At 47.1% G+C, this 17449-nt stretch overlaps 2 protein-coding genes and 1 non-coding gene across 7 annotated transcripts; 1 reads left to right on the top strand and 2 right to left on the bottom strand.

Annotated features, from left to right (window-relative positions):
• Positions 1 to 1849: 1849 nt before the first annotated feature.
• On the bottom strand, positions 1850 to 6988 carry LOC117833528 (cysteine-rich receptor-like protein kinase 10). 4 transcript variants are annotated; one of them, XM_034713073.2, is made up of 10 exons: positions 6478 to 6988; positions 6023 to 6189; positions 5066 to 5671; positions 4390 to 4442; positions 3875 to 3927; positions 3629 to 3726; positions 2938 to 3001; positions 2607 to 2847; positions 2343 to 2502; positions 1850 to 2236 (listed from the first exon to the last, which is right to left on the bottom strand). In XM_034713073.2, exons 3-10 carry the CDS (start codon positions 5480 to 5482, stop codon positions 1997 to 1999), a joined length of 1326 nt encoding a protein of 441 aa, XP_034568964.1. In that variant the 5' UTR covers positions 5483 to 5671; positions 6023 to 6189; positions 6478 to 6988; the 3' UTR covers positions 1850 to 1996. The 4 variants fall into 4 exon arrangements, with proteins under 4 accessions (XP_034568964.1, XP_034568961.1, XP_034568959.1 ...); XM_034713070.2 differs by having other exon boundaries at positions 2938 to 3166; positions 6023 to 6201; positions 6478 to 6986; XM_034713068.2 differs by having other exon boundaries at positions 2938 to 3166; positions 6478 to 6986.
• A 5074-nt stretch (positions 6989 to 12062) lies between these two features.
• On the top strand, positions 12063 to 15469 carry LOC117866280 (stachyose synthase). 2 transcript variants are annotated; one of them, XM_034750449.2, is made up of 3 exons: positions 12063 to 12384; positions 12456 to 14571; positions 14729 to 15469. In XM_034750449.2, the coding sequence occupies exons 1-3, from the start codon at positions 12206 to 12208 to the stop codon at positions 15299 to 15301; spliced, it is 2868 nt and encodes a 955-aa protein (XP_034606340.1). In that variant the 5' UTR covers positions 12063 to 12205; the 3' UTR covers positions 15302 to 15469. The 2 variants fall into 2 exon arrangements, with proteins under 2 accessions (XP_034606340.1, XP_034606341.1); XM_034750450.2 differs by having other exon boundaries at positions 12063 to 14571.
• Positions 15470 to 15712: 243 nt separating this feature from the next.
• LOC117866281 (uncharacterized) lies at positions 15713 to 17381 on the bottom strand. The gene is made up of 4 exons (XR_011899030.1): positions 17152 to 17381; positions 16847 to 17064; positions 16164 to 16756; positions 15713 to 16083 (listed from the first exon to the last, which is right to left on the bottom strand). It is a non-coding gene; the product is annotated as an uncharacterized protein (transcript).
• Positions 17382 to 17449: the final 68 nt, after the last annotated feature.

Genomic DNA, 17449 nt, shown 5'->3' with positions numbered 1-17449 from the left:
TCTAGCTTTTGAGGTGCACATTTTGGTTCACATTGGAGATGCTTAACTCCAGCGTCCTTAAGCACACTATAGACGCCATGAGATATATTGGGTATAGTGTGATCGCCAAAGCTCTATCCACCAAAGCTCTGCCGAAATCGTAGTACCGACCGTTGATCGAGAAGGTTGCCGCGAAATTACCAACTTGGCAGGGCCCATTGATGGACAAGAGTTGTCGTCTCACCCTTGTGAAGTCGACACTCTCCACCATGCATGCCCAGATCTGATCATGTCAGATAAGCTGCCACCCTGGGTGATCAAAGAACTTGACCGCATGCGAAGGAACCTCCTCTGGACAGGAACAGATTCGGCGGTCCATGGCAAAAATGCTATAGCTTGGCCGACGCTGGTCACTTCCGAGCATTTCCACGGATGACTTCTCCATGGTTCTTGTTTAATTTACGATTCTGCGTAACTCTGCTGTTGTTGGTTCTGTTTCTGAAACTTATGTTGTTGGAGACGCCGAACAGCCTCACGTCGCGCACCCGTTCCGCCCGATGGAGACGCCGAACAGCCTCACGTGCGGCCTTGCTGTTGTCGTCATCCTCGGGCAGCTCGGCGGCCGCGGGCGCGGGGGCGCCGCGGCACGAGTGGAGGAGCTCGAGCACCGACGGCAGAGGCTGGGGCATGGGGTCGGCCTCCGACGACTCCCCGTAGCAGTTCCCGGCCGCAGCAGCCGCAGCCTTAGTGGCCTCGACCTTCTGCGCGGCGGCGTGCTCCGTGGCCATGGCGCCGCCGCCGCCGCCGCCCGCGCAGATCTGGCCGGGCGACACCGTCGCGCCCGTGTCCGGCCAGAAGGATCGAAGGAAGAGAAGGAAGAAAGGTGGTGGTGAGGCGAGGTCGCGCAATCGTCGGGAGGGCGCGCCGCCGTCGGGAGGGAGCCCGCCACCGATGGAAGGAAGGGGCAGCGGATTGAGCAGACAAGGGGAGGAGCGACGGAGGGAAAAAATTTAAAAAAATCTCTGACTTGTGGACCCCACGTGCTAGGGATGTATTGGAGATTGATTTTTGGTACTGCAGCGGTGATCAACGAAAACTCAAAAGTAACTATTGGAGGGGAGAGAGAAACTATTTTGGCAACGTTTGGCAACGGGATACGAGGAATCTGCTGGAGATGGTCTTACTGTGGAGTATAACTGCGGCGAAGATTTTCTGGCTTCATTGGCTTATGCAATACAAGGCTGGGGCGACACATGGAGGTGACAAAGAGTGAAAGTTCATGGCAGCTCGAATGGAATGGTGATAAACAGTTCGAGTGATGATAAAAGAGTTGCTGCCGCTACAAACCGTCCTTTGTTCAGAAAGACAGATTCGTTCGCTTCAAAGAAAGTACAAGCAGATTTATCCACTTCAAAGGCAGGGAAGGCAAATTCAGCCTGTAAGTCTATTTGTGATAACTTGGCCGCAGATGATTCATATACTGAAATGTTGAATTGCTATCTCTGTAATATAAGATTTGCTCCTTAGCGTCCAAACTCCAGGATGTTTGCTGTCTCTGCAATATATAACGTTGTACTTCTTCGTAAGGTGCTTTACATTTTGGCTTCATACTCTGTTGCACAATCCTTCAGTTTTTTCGCTAAGTGCCTTCAATTTTAGTCTCTCATATTGCTTCTTGTTCTTCAGCGTTGAATGTGTAATGGATGTGATATCCATTTGTACACTAATTATCTCTTTTAGTATGCGCTGAGATAAAACATTTAAGCATTTCCATAATCTATTTGGCAAACGCGTGAAAAACTTGCAAAATTATCCCATATGAGATGTCTGTTCCAGATCGAAGGTTGCACCTAAATAAGATACCTTAAAGTAATCGATTGAATCTTTATCTCTCATTGAACAAAGAATTTGAGGATTTCCATGGGTCTTCAAAATGTTCATAAGCATGAAACAAAGCTATGCATACACTTCGGTAAACTGAAAAACTTGCGAATTTATCCCATCAGATGTCTGCCTATTAGTGGGCGCGCGCCTTTCCAACCGTTAGGTAAGCTGGTCGCTGAGGCATAGGCAGTGCAACATCGTGGCAGCTGAGCATCAGAGCAACCTCCTGCATGGTAGGCCGGTTTGCAGGGTCCTCTTCGACGCACAGCAGTGCTATCTGGATGCATCTTAGTATCTCTGTCCTCTCAGATTCATTGCCTAGGGGTGAATGGAAAAGCTTGATCAATCTTCCTGCTCTCCATAAACGCCAGGCCTGAGGGAAGAAAACAAAGAAAAAAACATCATAGATTGTTTAACTAAAAGGTCCATACTGGATGTCTATTACGAAAGATGGAGACAGTTTTGAAAGTGCTACTCACCTTCCTATTCAGAAATCCATGATCATCTCCAGATTCTCCACTTGCAAGTGAAAAGCATCTGCGTCCACTTACTATCTCGAGAAGCAATGCTCCGAAGCCATACACATCTGATTTGATTGAGAAAATACGTCTTTCCCTACATTCTGGAGCGGTGAAACCACTAAAACATGCAAACAAAATGTAAGCGCTCAAGCAATTAGAAAGAAGAAAGAGCCTGCTGTGGTGTCACAACCATGATATCAATCTGATAGGATCTTATCTTACATTGATCCTACTATGCGGTCGGCAAACTCTTCCTCTACACCTGGACTATATGTTCTCGCCAAGCCAAAATCAGAAATCTTGGGATGCAAGTTCAAGTCCAAGAGAATGTTGCTTGGCTTTAAATCTCCATGTATAACATGCAGTCCACAATGCTTATGAAGGTAAAGCAATCCCTCAGCTACCCCTTTCATTATCCGAGAGCGTGCAGGCCAGTCCAGAAACAACCTTCCTGTTCCAGTACCTGCAGGAATGCTAAAATTAATAGGCTAACTAAATAAGAACATAAATATTGTCTAAACCTGAGGTGAAGTAATAAATAGTGAGCACGTGCCAGATATAAAGTTATCGAGGCTTCCATTCGCCATATACTCATAGACCAAGATCCTCTGACTTTCCTGCATACAGTTGCCAAGAAGCTTAACTATATTGATATGCTGAAGCTTCGTAAGAAAGTAAATCTCATTTTGAAACTCCAAATCTTGGACATCCAGTTGATTAGGTGAAGAAGGTAAATGAAAACATCTTTTGACAGCAACCACAAGTCCATCATGCAGTTGACCCTGAATGCAAACAAATATTCAAATGAAGATCAATTTATTTGAACAAACTAATTTGGGTACTAATAAAGAGTTCGATTATATGAGTAACATGACAATGGAGTTTTTAATCTTCCAGTATTACAGTGCTATTTGATAGCTAGACTTCTCAATCTTCTTGTTAATTGGCACGGCATAAAATGGAATATAAGATTACATAAAGCACATGAAAAGCAGAGGGAAAGGTGTATCAAAGTCAAGCCAAACTTTGCGAGGAAGCATATCCATTGATTAAAGGTTTTTTTTTTACTTTTCAAAGTCCGTGTTGTTAGATTTTTATATACCACTCTTGTAAAACATGCAGATGAAAGAAAATCTTCTTAAAAACACTAATGCTATTTATATAAATTTAGATTACATATTCTAGACAACCTTTGGTCAATATATGGCGTCATCTTCTTGGGGGTGGTGAGGGGGATGAAATACCTTGTAAACACAACCAAAGCTACCTTGTCCAATTTGATTCTGATCGGAGAATTTGTTTGTAGCATCAACCAACTGGGTTAAACTGAACTTGAGTGGCTCTGTTATGAAATGAAAAGATATCGAGGTCAATCCTTTTTTTGGAGACCAACGAGATCAATATATTTGGCACTCCTAAACCCTACTATTGTTTCCTTCAAAATACTGCTCTGGTTGCTGACAATTGTATTACTATTTAACAGGACATACCAGCACAATTCAATTGGAGAGGGCGCTTTTTAACTTCACCATATACTTCAGTCCTGTCATTGAAGTAAGGAAAAAAATAATCTTTTGATTTAGGAAAAAGTTGGGAATTTTATATTGTTTGCATGGTCTATTCACCAAAATATCTCCTTGAAGTAGAAAGCTGATTAATAAAATTCGAAACTGAATTCAAGAAATCTTGTTGTGAGCCAGTCTTCCATCATTTTTATAGAAATATGCAGAAAAAGGAAGGTCATTCTTTGCCTTGGGATCAAATTGGTTAATGGGCATTCAAAATTGTGACAGGTGTACCTGAAGCAATTCCGGTAATTGGATCTCCTTTAGTGGAATTATCACGTGGAAGTGCTAGTGCGGGACAATCCACTTTGACTCATTTTTTGTAGTTTATGTACCTTTGCACTGCCTCTGCTTACTGATGTATTTATATTAATGCACTTTCCATTCATACGATCGATGTATGATATATGTAAGAGTTAAATGTGTTGCACTTATCTAACCTGGTGTCACAGGATGAGCAACCTGTAAACAGTCTTGGCACCTCTTTTACAGCCTGAAATAACAAAAATAGATGTCTGGTTACTAATAAACTGGAAAGATGTTTCTCAAAGTAAATAGTTTTGACATGGATAAGTCAAGTTCTTGTAGAGTATTGCACGATGCATCATTGGAAGCTTACATATATGAGAAAGAATTAATTACCATGTAAATAATGTGATTTCACGCCATTTTATACAAATTTGTATTCTCCCACATGCACTTTGTTTCGCATATTCTCTCTTTTCTTATATCTCAGAGTTGTGCATTGGTTTCCTAGAAGTGTGTATGCATGAAAGGAGATGAAGAGGAATGATAAAGACTATCAGGTTTTTTTCTTTAGGGATGAAGAGTAAGGATGGAGCCAATCAGATACATGGTATTCAAGTTTCAATTATTTCTCAAGCATAGTTTGGGCGAAGAACGGCCTAAAGAAGCTTTTATTGTCTCCATGCTAGCGCATGGCATGTATACGATGCTTCTTTTTTATTAACTCATGGCAATTTAAGATGCTTCATCCTTGTTGTGGACACAACACACAAAACCTTCATGGAACAAACTAATCAGTCTATTTCAGTCACTAATGATGATTGATCCAATTATAAAAAAAAATACTTCATAGCCTACCAATTACCATACCTGCGAATGCTGAGGCCGTATGATTTCAAGAATTTGGTCCAGGCGATCTGTGGTGTCGATGTGGCTGATGAGTGGGAAAACTTGGAGACAAGAGTTCAATCTATTCTGCAGAACTCGGAACTGATCTGCCTGCTTCGCAGCCATGAAAAGGTGGTACACATAGTTGTTGTTTTGGCAGGACGTGACAAGCATGTACGCTTCACGTAGGATCTGCTTGAGCTCACTCAATCCGTTCCTGATCTCTGGTTGTTGCATCATCTCTGAAGCCTGCAACTTTTTCAGCAGGTCACCAATTATTTGCACATGCTGAACAAGCTGCTGGCAGGTCTTCTTGTTATGGCGAACAGTCTGAGATGCCTGCACAATCATGACGACAAGCTTGATTGCATCAACCCCTGCAAGCTTCGTGATGTCCATCTTCTGTCTGCTGGGCTGCTTGCTTCCAGGACTATGGCCACACCAGACTGCTTTGTTACAGATCCTTCACCCAAGTAGAACAAGAGCACTCTTTGTGAAACAAGCTATCTTCAGCATGCTAAGCGGATGAAACAAGCTCATAGAGAGCAAGGTAGATTGTAACACCCATCATCTGATGGCAGACTAGTCCTGTAAAAGACGGAGAAGCAATGTTGACAGACAAACTAGTCATGGCCAAGGGGGAGCGCTCATACACGCGTAGCAGTTGTTCACAAGGAGTAATACAGTTACATAGATACGGAAGACTTCCAAGTCTATGATGTTGACCTTTTTGGAACTAATATAAACCATGGATATATATATATATATACATATATATTAATTGTGGGAGTGAGACTGATACTGCACTTGAAAGTGATAGTGTACGCTTTTATTTTTTGACTAATCAAAAGTGATGGTGTACCTGATTTTCTTACAAGCAAGGGGGAAATGCAATGCAGATGTTTGACAGTTGAAAGGCTGTGTCTTTGAGCCTCTTACATGTTGGATGGAGCCTCACCGATTGCATGCACAGGAAGCCTTTGTAGCGTGATCCTTGCTGCGCGATATTTCCATTCTAAACCAAGGGATCGGGTCATTTCCATGAACACATTCGCTTGCTTGCACGCATGCAAATGAACACCACCGCCGCCACGAACCACCGGAACCTACCAAAAAAACTGCAGGATGAGAGAGAATTTGGTTTGCATCTGGAACAAACCATGAAGGCTGAAAGTGTACATACACCTGTCATAGACACAAGGAAGGGATAGCAGCTAATAATACACTCTTGGAAGTCGCTGCGGTTAAGACTGTTGCAAGTTGCAACTATGATGGTGACATTTTGGTAGTTATTAGAAACTAAACGATGACAAACAAGGGATCAGAATCAGAGTGGTCTAAGAAAAAGGGATCAGAATCAGAGTGGGATACTGCATCATATTCGTGATTCTTACCTTAACGAGAGAGATTCCGCATGAATATTGGATGGAGCTCTAGCTGATTCTGCATGAACCGGAAGCTTTTAGCCCATGGTCCTTGCTTCGTGACATTGGCTTTCTGAACCAGTGCTGCGTGACATTTCCACGAACACCTTGCCCTTGCCTGCATATACGCAGTACAAAAACATTTGGATAAGACCTTGTATTGCACCCGTCGCAGAAACGGGCGAACGCCATCCCAGATTGTTCAGAAGCTCCCGACAAAAGCTCGCCCCTCTTGTCCGTTTCCGACGAGGACCACCGCGTGAGAGGTCAACGCCTGACTGGGCGAGGCATTGCGACAAGCAAGTCCCACTCTATCCTGCCGGCGCCGTGCCGACGCCGGCGCCTTCGCTCCGCGGACGAGAGGACGGGCGATTCCGAGGAGAGCCCCACTGGCCGGCACCTCCGCTCCGCCGCCGCCTTTCCGTGGTTCGTGGAATGTGTGGCTCCAGTGCGGCGAGCGAGGGCGTCGGCGGGCGGCAAGACGGCAGATTGATCCGTGCCCATTGACCCGGTCAGCCCAGCAGGCCTATAGCGAATTTAAGAGAGAGGGCGGGGAAGGAAAAGAGGCCTGCCAGCCCAGACAGACACTTGGTCAGCCCACATTCCAGTCGGCGGGCGCGGCCCATGAAGATTCACCGAATTTTCTTCCTGTCTTTTTTTTTTGCACACGTATTTACGATTTGATGTCTCCAGTCTCCCCCGGCTCCGGCGCTAGTCCCAGCGCCTCCGCCCAGCCCCTGCCCGAGTCTCCAACTCCGGCCAACTCCCCCGCTGCCACCGCCTCCCCTAGCTCTGGCACCTCCCTCCACCACTGCCATGGATAAACTCGTCCAATTGTCATCACGCCATGGTACACTACAGGGATGCGAGCCGAAGGTACCGAAAGTATGAACTTGACGGGGCTAATAGAGCTTAACGATAGCGCTTAATAGCTGCAATATTGGAAATCTGTCCGTGACTGCAGGACGGATAGTGCATATTAATAGCTGCAATATTCGAAATCAGACTGTGCCGGCGGTTACAAAGACACCGGCGGCAGGTACATACTTTGCTTCATTTCTCATCCTCCTCTTCCTCCGCTTGCTATCCACTGATCATGGCTAGCTCAGGATGCCGAATAGCAGGCATCTACTGATGAAAATCACGTGGACTGAAAATACAAGGTTGTTGTTGTTACACTATTCATGGTGAAAGACTATCTTTTCATAACATTTTATTACTTTTATTGCTTTCAGTTAAAATATCATATTTTTCATAGAAATTGCTGGTCAGAGTTTCACCTTATAGACCTTGCTTATCGATATCCTGATGTACGACCAGTGAATACACAGCTCCTAGAGCCATATCATATATAGTTTTATAAAATTTACTCTTTTCTAAATTTTGGTTGGTGCATGGTTTATGCTTTTTGTTATGTCGCTTGCTTCGTTACCAGCTAGGTTTTCTGCTCCAACCTAACCCCAACTTTGTCCTGCAAGGTCCGCCGCTAGGCCGAACAAGCAGGTCGGTACCAGCAGTGACAAGCATCTGACGAAGGACCACAAGAGTGATACCAAGTATGGCAGCAAGCATCTGACGAAGGAGCACAAGAGTGATACCAAGTATGACAACAAGCATCTGAAGTATGACAACAAGCACAGAAATGGTAGTGGTGCAGCGAATGATAAGAAGGTGAAGGAGATCCACCACAACGTGAAGGGAAAGCCAAAGGAGACAATACGTGATGGCGATGCGAAACCTACGGTGAATGTTTTCATCACCACAGGCACCACTAAGATTCAGAAAACGAAGAGGATATATATACACACTATATAGTATAATAAAGACGTTCGTGTGTGCAAGAATGATAAGAAGCCAGCCAACAGAGAAAGCCTACCTTAAGGAAATGAAGACAGCGTATAGAATGTTTCATGACTTTGCTCTTTCTTTTTCAACGAAGTGCTTGGATACTTGAAGTAACGCGCTGTACAACCTCTCATTTGTGAACATCGGCACGGCCTCTCATTTGTGAACATCGGCACCGCAATGTGCAGTATGTATTACTGCCGCTGTTATTCAAGCTATGTAGATTGTTTCTGCGCATATTCCAAAAAGTCACCACCATGGTAGATTTGCCTATACATATATACAGTGGCTCAATGTTCTAAAGATTTAGAATATTGTGAAAAGGCACATTCTCGTGCCTGTTCGTACAGAAAAAAAAGAATATTGTGAAATAGTCACGAATATTTCTTTTTTGTTATTACGATTAGACGATCAGAGTACGTATGCTCTCGTCAAGCATCCTACAAAGCGACTAACTCAAACAACAACCTGCAAGAAGATAGAAAGAAGTAAAATTGAACTTAAGTTATGTGTTTTTGTCATCCTGAAAAGATGATGGCCAGTTCATTTTTTGTGCTATCATATTCTCCGGTCTGGGAAGCAAAAGCTTGTTGGATGAACAAAAAATCATCTAAATTTGAGTAGTGCTTCCTTTCATTACGAAATCTTGAAATCCCGGTAAATCCATCAAAACCTGTGGATTAGGGCTAAATAAAAATGCAAGTGGGAATATGAAAAACAGAACACACAACTATTCATATGCTGATTTGTTTTTTTCCCTCATAGAAATTTTCGTGCAAGCTCAAATTTAGATGATTGCGAGTTCAATCCATTCGTATTTTTGTTGGAAATTTAAGTACATTTTTAGAGGTGCATATTATGAGTGGTAGCACAGTAGCACCTATAGGGCTTTTATTTAGCACTTGAGTTTCAGAAAAACCTAATGGGCCGGGCACATTGATCCGTGCCCATTGATCTTGTCAGCCCAGCAGGCCTATAACGAATTTAAGAGAGTAGGCGGGAAGAAGAACAGACCTGCCAGCCCAGCAAGACACTTGATGGTCAGCCGAGATACAGACCAGCGTCCAGTCGGCGCGGCCCATGAGTTCAGGTATAATTTTTATTTTTATTTTTTTCTTTTGCATAAGTATTTACGATTTGATGTCTCCATTCTCAATCTCAAGTATGCGTTTTACTTCAATTATTAGTACAAGTGGAGAACGTGCATACGCACTCATATACCATCGAGTGCAAATAATTTTATCACATGACTACAAATAAAACCAAAGAAAGTCCCTTATATGCCACCACTCAAATTAGTAATAGTATATGATAAGATGCACCTAACATGAATTACAAAAGATTTAGCTCTTACTAAACAAACTTACAATTTTTGCGGGTTTTCGACGGGGTTCTTCTGAAAAAACCCGGTTCGAAAGCATGGAATAAAGCTTTCGAACTTTAGAAGAGTCTATTGTATGTCGGATCTGGAGTCTGCCTCCCACTGTAAAATTGTAAATAAAAGTGATCATCACTAAAGTAAATTAAAGTTGCAAAAAGAGGATACCAACGAGCTCGCAAGAACTGGGATCAGTTAGTACTTAGTGCCTTTCTTTATTAGCAAAGCTACTATCCAGGTAGTGCGTTCATTAAGCCTTCTCCTAAGTTCGTACTCAGTGGATGCATGGCCCCACTTAAAAGAAATTTAACTTCAAATCACGCCATGTACGTTCTTTCGAGAACACACTTTTTCTTCAATGTCTTTCGCTTGATGTTTGACGTAGAACATAATGGCCAAGACTATCTGCAACATGGTTTGCAGTTTGCAGACAAGTCTGGAGCCTTCAGGAATATGATCGAGCTGCACTAAGAAACTGCACCCTTAATCTCACCTTTTCATAGAGTAATTATGTTGTTGAGACTACACTCTTTTGTGGGAATGCAAATCATAGAGTTGTTTGTTACTTGTGAAATCTCTGCACCAATCAGAGCAACCGCTTGTCTCAGGGACTGGCATTTTCTGAAGCTGGGAGCCAAATGGGTGGTCACTGTCAGCTCCAGCTCCTTCGACCTCCTGCATTATCCTACCATTAAAATGCTGCGCGGTTCCCCTGTGGTTCAGTAACCAACCAACCAACCGATCAATTTTTTTAAAATTCAGGCAGCCCAAATGTTAGTTGCTACCCATGGCCTGGCCTACCTTCAGAAAACGGATCACGAAATTCAGCAGCAAAGGTTGGCTAAAAAAGTTGCAATTGTAGGTGAGTTGGGGTCCATGATGGTGTGTGTATGCAGGCAGGAGACGGCAGTGCACATTGCAGAGTTTAGAGGCCCCATGCTGATGCTGCGTGCATGTACGTTCTAGATCCTCCTCCTGATGATGACAGGATCAACTCACTACTAAAGGAGCAGCTGCAAATCCCAAATTATTTGGGATTTAAATATTTCATGGTGGAGGTTCAGAGCCATTATTCTTCAGCTCTGTAAGATGGATGTAGATGCACTGGGTGAAAGTTTTTATTGGTTTATGCTGTTTCATACCACAACTACAAAGTTCACTTAATTAAATACCCTGGTGAACTTTTTTTTTCTAAATTTCTTCTAAAAGGGCTTTTTCATTGCGAAATGAGAACTCGAGTAGTGCAGTGGTAGCTTGGATTTGCTCTTTATGAAAAAGATATCTAGTTGGTTCTCGAGTTTTCATCCCCTTACCAGGAATGGAACGATGCTAGTCATAGCTTTGTAGTTGTTAATATGCTCTTTATATAAACTTCGTTAAAATTAGAGTTCTAAATTTCACTTAGGAAAAAAGTTAAAACGTCTTACATTTTTGTAACGCAGAGATTAGTACCGTTACAATGGCCATCTAGGCTTAACTACTCTTCCTAAACATAATAGATACATGAATCATATATCTCCTACTTGTTCAAAAATATACTTTGTTACAATGCCCTTTTCAATATAATAGGTAGTAGTAGATCGATCTCCTACTTGTCCGTTTGTAGAAAAGAACTTTGTTACAATGAAAATGAGCATGATCACTTAAAAAATAAAAATGACGCACACGACTATTGGATCAGCATTCCTGGGCCCTCACTGAATCCGCAGCAGCAAGATGGTGCATGGTTCCACTGTGATTCGGCAACAAATACTGCTCAAGGTCAATGTTCAGAGACAAAAAGTTGGCAAGAAAATGTTGAAAGATAGATGGAAATGGGGGTCCACGAAATGTGTTCCAGGGATGACACGCCAGTGCACACTCGCATTGTGAGTAGAGGGCCCATGCTGTGCAGGACTGTAGGTTCTAGATGCCTGTGACAGGTCAAGCATCAGCAAATGAAATGCATTATTTCAGCTCGAATATTTCGCCCTAGAGGATGGCTCTAGATGCATCATCATGCATCAGAACGAAATCCCGGTGTCAATTCAGAACAGAGTTGCCTACGAATCCGGCGAACCAAAAGCACAGCGAAATTCAAATTTTACCCGATGTCCGAAGATGAGGATTCAGAAATCTTGTGGACGACGAGAATTACTAGGTTTCCATCATCAGATTTGTCCACACGTACACAGCATTTCTCTTCGTCGCCATCTTCGCAACGAGACAGATCTGCAACCAATGCTGCAGGGACACGGGAGAAGCAGCTGACAGGACATGCCGCTTTCCGTCCACGCCGACGCCGCCGCCGACCACGCTGCTCCGTCCATCCTGATGAGCTCGACACGGTGACGAACACACATCGAGCTCTCATTTGCCCGTCTCAACCTCTCCCTGATCTGAAAAACTTTTCTGCTGAATCGTTCGTGCAATCAAATAGTACAGTCACATTCCATTCCGTTGCGAGCCGTCTTCTCTTCCAGAGACGCAAAAGCAATGCAAAAGTGCTCTACAACAGAAGCTCCTGTCACCTGTCGCGACGTCATCACGCTCCAGATCCTTCCTAAAAGGGAGGCTGCTGGCGTCTTCTTCCTCCGGCGTCCCGTGCCTATATATCGCCATGGAGCACGCTTGCTCACCTTGTCCTCATCGGCTCGGACACCTCCAGGAGCTTGGTCAGCTAGCACATCAGCCTACTACCTTCTTCTTGGCATAGCCTGAATCTTCTTCTCTGAACACATTACAGTCTTCTATTGCCAATGGCGCCGCCTAATAACGAGCCGAAGCCCACGCCCAAGGTCGCCGCCGTGGCGGCCAAGCCCGGCCCGGCGTCGTCCGCGCCGTGCCTCTTCTCGCTGAAGGACGGCGAGCTCACAGTCGGTGGCGGCAAGCAGGAGGCCGCGCTCCTCACGGGCGTGCCGGGGAACGTCACGCTCACCCCGTTCGCCGAGGCCTTCGACCCCAATTCGTCGGACGCGCCGCCGGAGCTGGTCAGGCAGGCCGCGGCGAACGCCCGCCGCGGCGCGTTCCTGGGCTTCACGGCACCGGCGGCCACCGACCGCGCGCCGTGCCGCGTGGGGTGTCTGCCGGGCCCGAGGAGGTTCCTGAGCGTGTTCCGGTTCAAGACGTGGTGGAGTACGGCGTGGGCGGGGCGCCGCGGCCGGGACCTGCAGATGGAGACGCAGTGGGTGCTCCTCGAGGTGCCCGAGCTCGCCGACGCCGGCGCCGGGTACGTCCTCGTGCTCCCGCTCGTGCAGGGCAGCTTCCGGTCCGCCATCTTCCCCGGTGACGACGACGACGACGACGGCGTCGTCATCTGCGCCGAGAGTGGGTCTACCGCCGTGACTGGCACCGACTTCCGCCGCATCGCCTACGTGCACGCCGGCGACGACCCTTACAAGCTCATGCAGGAAGCCTACCTTGCCGCCAGGGTGCACCTCGGCACGTTCAGGTTGATACAGGAGAAGGCGTTGCCGGCGATGGCGGACCGGTTCGGGTGGTGCACGTGGGACGCCTTCTACCTCACCGTCGACCCGGCGGGCGTGTGGCAGGGCGTGTCGGAGCTCGCCGGCGCAGGCCTACCGCCGCGTTTCCTCATCATCGACGACGGATGGCAGAGCGTAAACCGCGACGAGGACCCGCCGCACAAGGACGCGCCGGGGCTCGTGCTTGGCGGCGACCAAATGACCGCGCGCCTCTACCGCTTCGACGAGTGCGCGCGCTTCCGCGCGTACAGGGAGGGCGCCCTGATACGCCGCCCGCCGGAGCTCTTCTACGACAGGAGCATGCCCAAGGCCGTCGTGCGCAAGGCCGCTGAGATCGAGAACGCCGGGAAGGCGAAGAAGAAGGCGGCGCAGGCCGGTGGCGCCGCCGCCGACTTGTCGAGCTTCGACTCCAAGATCGCGGAGCTCCGGTGCGAGCTCGACCAGCTGCTAGCGAAGCGGGACGCCGTTCTCTCGAAGCTCTGCGACGACGACGGCGCTGCCGGCGCCGGCGACGGCGGCGAGGTGGGGCTAAAGGCGTTCCTCAAGGACATGCGGCGGCGGTTCCCGGCGCTGGACGATGTGTACGTGTGGCAGGCGCTGTGCGGCGGGTGGGGCGGGGTGCGACCCGGCGCGACGGCGCTGGACGCGCGCGTCGTCAAGGCACGGCCGTCGCCGGGGCTGGCGGGCACCATGGACGACCTCGCCGTGGACCGCATCGTCGAGGGCGGGATCGGGCTCGTGCGCCCCGACCATGCTGGTGACCTCTACGAGTCCATGCACTCCTACCTCGCAGGCGCCGGCGTCACCGGCGTCAAGGTCGACGTCGTGCACACCCTCGAGTACGTCTGCGAGGACCACGGCGGGCGCGTCGAGCTCGCCAAGGCCTACTACGACGGCCTCTCCAAGTCCATCGCCAAGAACTTCAATGGCACGGGCATCATCGCCAGCATGCAGCAGTGCAACGACTTCTTCTTCCTCGGGACGCGGCAGGTTCCCATGGGCCGCGCCGGCGACGACTTCTGGTTCGAGGACCCCAATGGCGATCCCATGGGCGTCTACTGGCTGCAGGGAGCTCACATGGTGAACTGCGCCTACAACAGCTTGTGGATGGGCCAGTTCATCCGCCCGGACTGGGACATGTTCCAGTCCGATCACGCCTGCGCCGCCTTCCACGCCGCGTCACGGGCCATCTGCGGTGGCCCTGTGTACGTCAGCGACTCCCTCGGCGGCCATGACTTCGAGCTGCTAAGGAGGCTCGTCTTCCCTGATGGCACCGTGCCCAGGTGCCTGCACTATGCTCTCCCGACAAGAGACTGCCTTTTCAAGAATCCACTCTTCGATCAACAAACTGTCCTCAAGATTTGGAACCTGAACAAGGTCAGCGGCTCAGTTTCTTGCAGTTTGTTTTTGCTCTTTTGCATTGGCAACATATTAGTTCAAGATATTTGCAGATTTGGAACTTAAGTTCTTGAATTAATGTTCCTGACAAGTAGTTCTATCTTAAGTCTGAACCTGAACCTGTCCAATTTTGCAGTTTGGAGGGGTCATTGGGGCCTTCAATTGCCAGGGCGCAGGTTGGGATCCGGCGGAGCACCGTGTCCGAGGCTACTCGCACTGCTACAAGCCAGTCTCCGGCGAAGTCCGGCCTGCGGACGTTGAGTGGACCCAGAGGGAAGACACATCTTCCATGGCCAACGCCTCATCGTATGCAGTCTACCGATGCCAAACCGAAGAACTTCTACTGATGACGCCACATTCAGAGCCCATCCAGTTCACCCTCCAGCCATCATCCTTTGAGCTCTTCACATTTGCTCCGGTCACGACCATCGGCGGTGCCACCAAAGTGCGGTTTGCGCCCATTGGGCTGGTTAACTTACTGAACTGTGGCGGCGCCATCGTCGATGTGGAGTATGGCAGTGGTGGTGAGGTGAGAATGAAGGTGAAGGGGGCGGGGAGGCTGCTGGTACATTCTGATGTGAAGCCAAGGAGGAGCTTGGTGGATGGCTGTGAGGCTGAATTTGAATGGGGAAATGGCGGGATGCTGATGGTTGATGTGACGTGGAAGCAGGAGAAAGATGGTGTCTCTGATGTGATCTTCTGCTACTAGGACGAGAACGTTGTGCTGTTCCACGCCTGCAACCAACACTGCCTGTAATTCTGTAGTTCTTTGCCTTTTTCATATATACTTTGTATGACCAAATTAATTTGTGTTTTTTGTATTGTGTGAAATTTGTATTGTTTCATATGAAATGATTTTTAAGTTGAAATTTTGTAATGGCTTGGTTCTACCATGAGTTGCAACTATATGCTCCACCAGGATTTTATAGTTTGTGTCACCTCTTTTAGGCTCATGGGTCCATGCGACAGTAAGAAGTCCATGACAAACCATTACTAAAAATGTTGTTCCAGATTCATATAAAAAATACCCTTACAAAATTTAAATTTGTTACAAACTATGAAAGAAAGAAATGGTCTAGGAATATTGAAAATTGTTTAACAGGAAAACCACTACAAAATATATTTGGAAAATATTATTTCATCTTTATAAAAATCATATTTAGTTTCTGTTTATCAAGCCAGAAGCAAGTGTAGTGTGGACCTTAGTCATCACTCAACTCAAATACAACTAGAACCCATTTTATCAAGACTACTAATAGAGTACTAGCTAGTGATTATAAGGTTGTGAAGTGACTCACAGTGCCAGAAACAGTATTTGGAGCAGGTTGAGGAGGAGGGACTGGCATCGGTGGCGGAGTTTGACCAATTGCAGTGTAAACACTCCCGCACCATTTCAAACATCTGGAGACGCTCAGCATCCATCCTCTACCGCTCTGCCTCCATCGTTGCCGCTAGCTCCTCCCGTAGCCTCCTTTCCTCTTCCAGCTAGGCCTACAATATTTCATCCCAATGTTACAATGCAATACAAAAGTATGTAAAAATCAATGAACGATGAATAAAATGGAAATAACCTAGAGTGCCTCCATCTGGAACCGTGTAGAGTTCAGCCATGGGCATATCGCTGGGCTGGAACTCATGCTCCATGCTCAAAGCTGGGAGAGAGTGGGAGTACTGGCCGTATCGATTGTGTCGTCACCAATCTAGAACCGGCCATGCTTCTTGCCTCCTCCCGCCCTCATGACCACTTCTCCATCAAGGTCATGGGCACTCGGATGGTACTTTGGGCCATGGACCTTCCTTGCCATCGATGTGTATCCATCGAGGCGGCTGTGGACAGTCGCGTTGCTGTACGCCGAGGGCGGGTCCTTCGGGTTGTAGGCGATGTCGGTCGTTGCCTTGCCCTTGTGGGCCAAAGCATATGCCTTGAACTGGGAGCAAGGCTCGCCACCATGTGCCTCACTTTTACCCGCATGTATTGTTCCAGGGTTAGCTTCATGGTTCTTGCCTCACTTTTAGGGACCCTCACTCTAAGGATATCTGCGTGGTATTGGACAACGGCTTGGACGCGCGCCTCGTACCGCATGTTGTTGACGAGTTTCTTGGCGGCTTTGTCAGCCACATCATCCGCTTTAGCCTCGTATCCCTCCTCGCATCTAAAGAAGTCCTGCATATAGATGCGATGTATCCGGTCATTATTTCACGAATGTCCAATCAATGTGATGTATTGAGCAATGTAGTGCGAGAAAAGACTTACCCAAAGCTCGGCCTTGACACGCTGCGTCATGTTGGCGAATACCCTACCATCTCGATCAAGGGCGCTGGGGATGGCGGTGTAGTGGGCCCACGTGTAGGCCGGCTCGATAGTGCCGCCGAACTGCACCAGGCCAGGGAACATTTGCCTAATCAAAAGAACAAGGATGCCGTTCACATGGCGTGCGTGATCACCCCCACCAACCTTCCTCCAACCCCTGCCTAAGTGATTAAGATAAATTATTAGTTTCTGTTGTAATTTTGAACATATCAAATGAAAAATTAGTGATAACATCTAAAGTTACTTACTTGGACCCATTGGGTCGAATCAGCGGGCGTATCGAAGGAGGTATCGGTCGCCTCGGGGCGTCTCTCAGGAGGAAAAAGCTTCTCACTATATTTTTAAAATCAAGCGCAGACAATTGCTAAGATAGATAGTCAATTATTAGTTTGCATTCAAACTAATTTAAAAATTAAAATAGTGTGGAGCTGAAGCATAAAACAAAAAACTTAGCTAATTAAGGAGGAAAACCAACACACTATGCCCTTGTTTACTTCACCCCCAACTCCCAACTTTGGCACTATGCAAAAAGAAGATTTCCCATCA

Source organism: Setaria viridis, chromosome 8 (genome assembly GCF_005286985.2).
Source record: "Setaria viridis chromosome 8, Setaria_viridis_v4.0, whole genome shotgun sequence".
NCBI classification, from domain to species: domain Eukaryota; kingdom Viridiplantae; phylum Streptophyta; class Magnoliopsida; order Poales; family Poaceae; genus Setaria; species Setaria viridis.
Note: the sequence above shows the minus strand (reverse complement) of the source record. Positions and strands in the feature narration are given on the sequence as shown.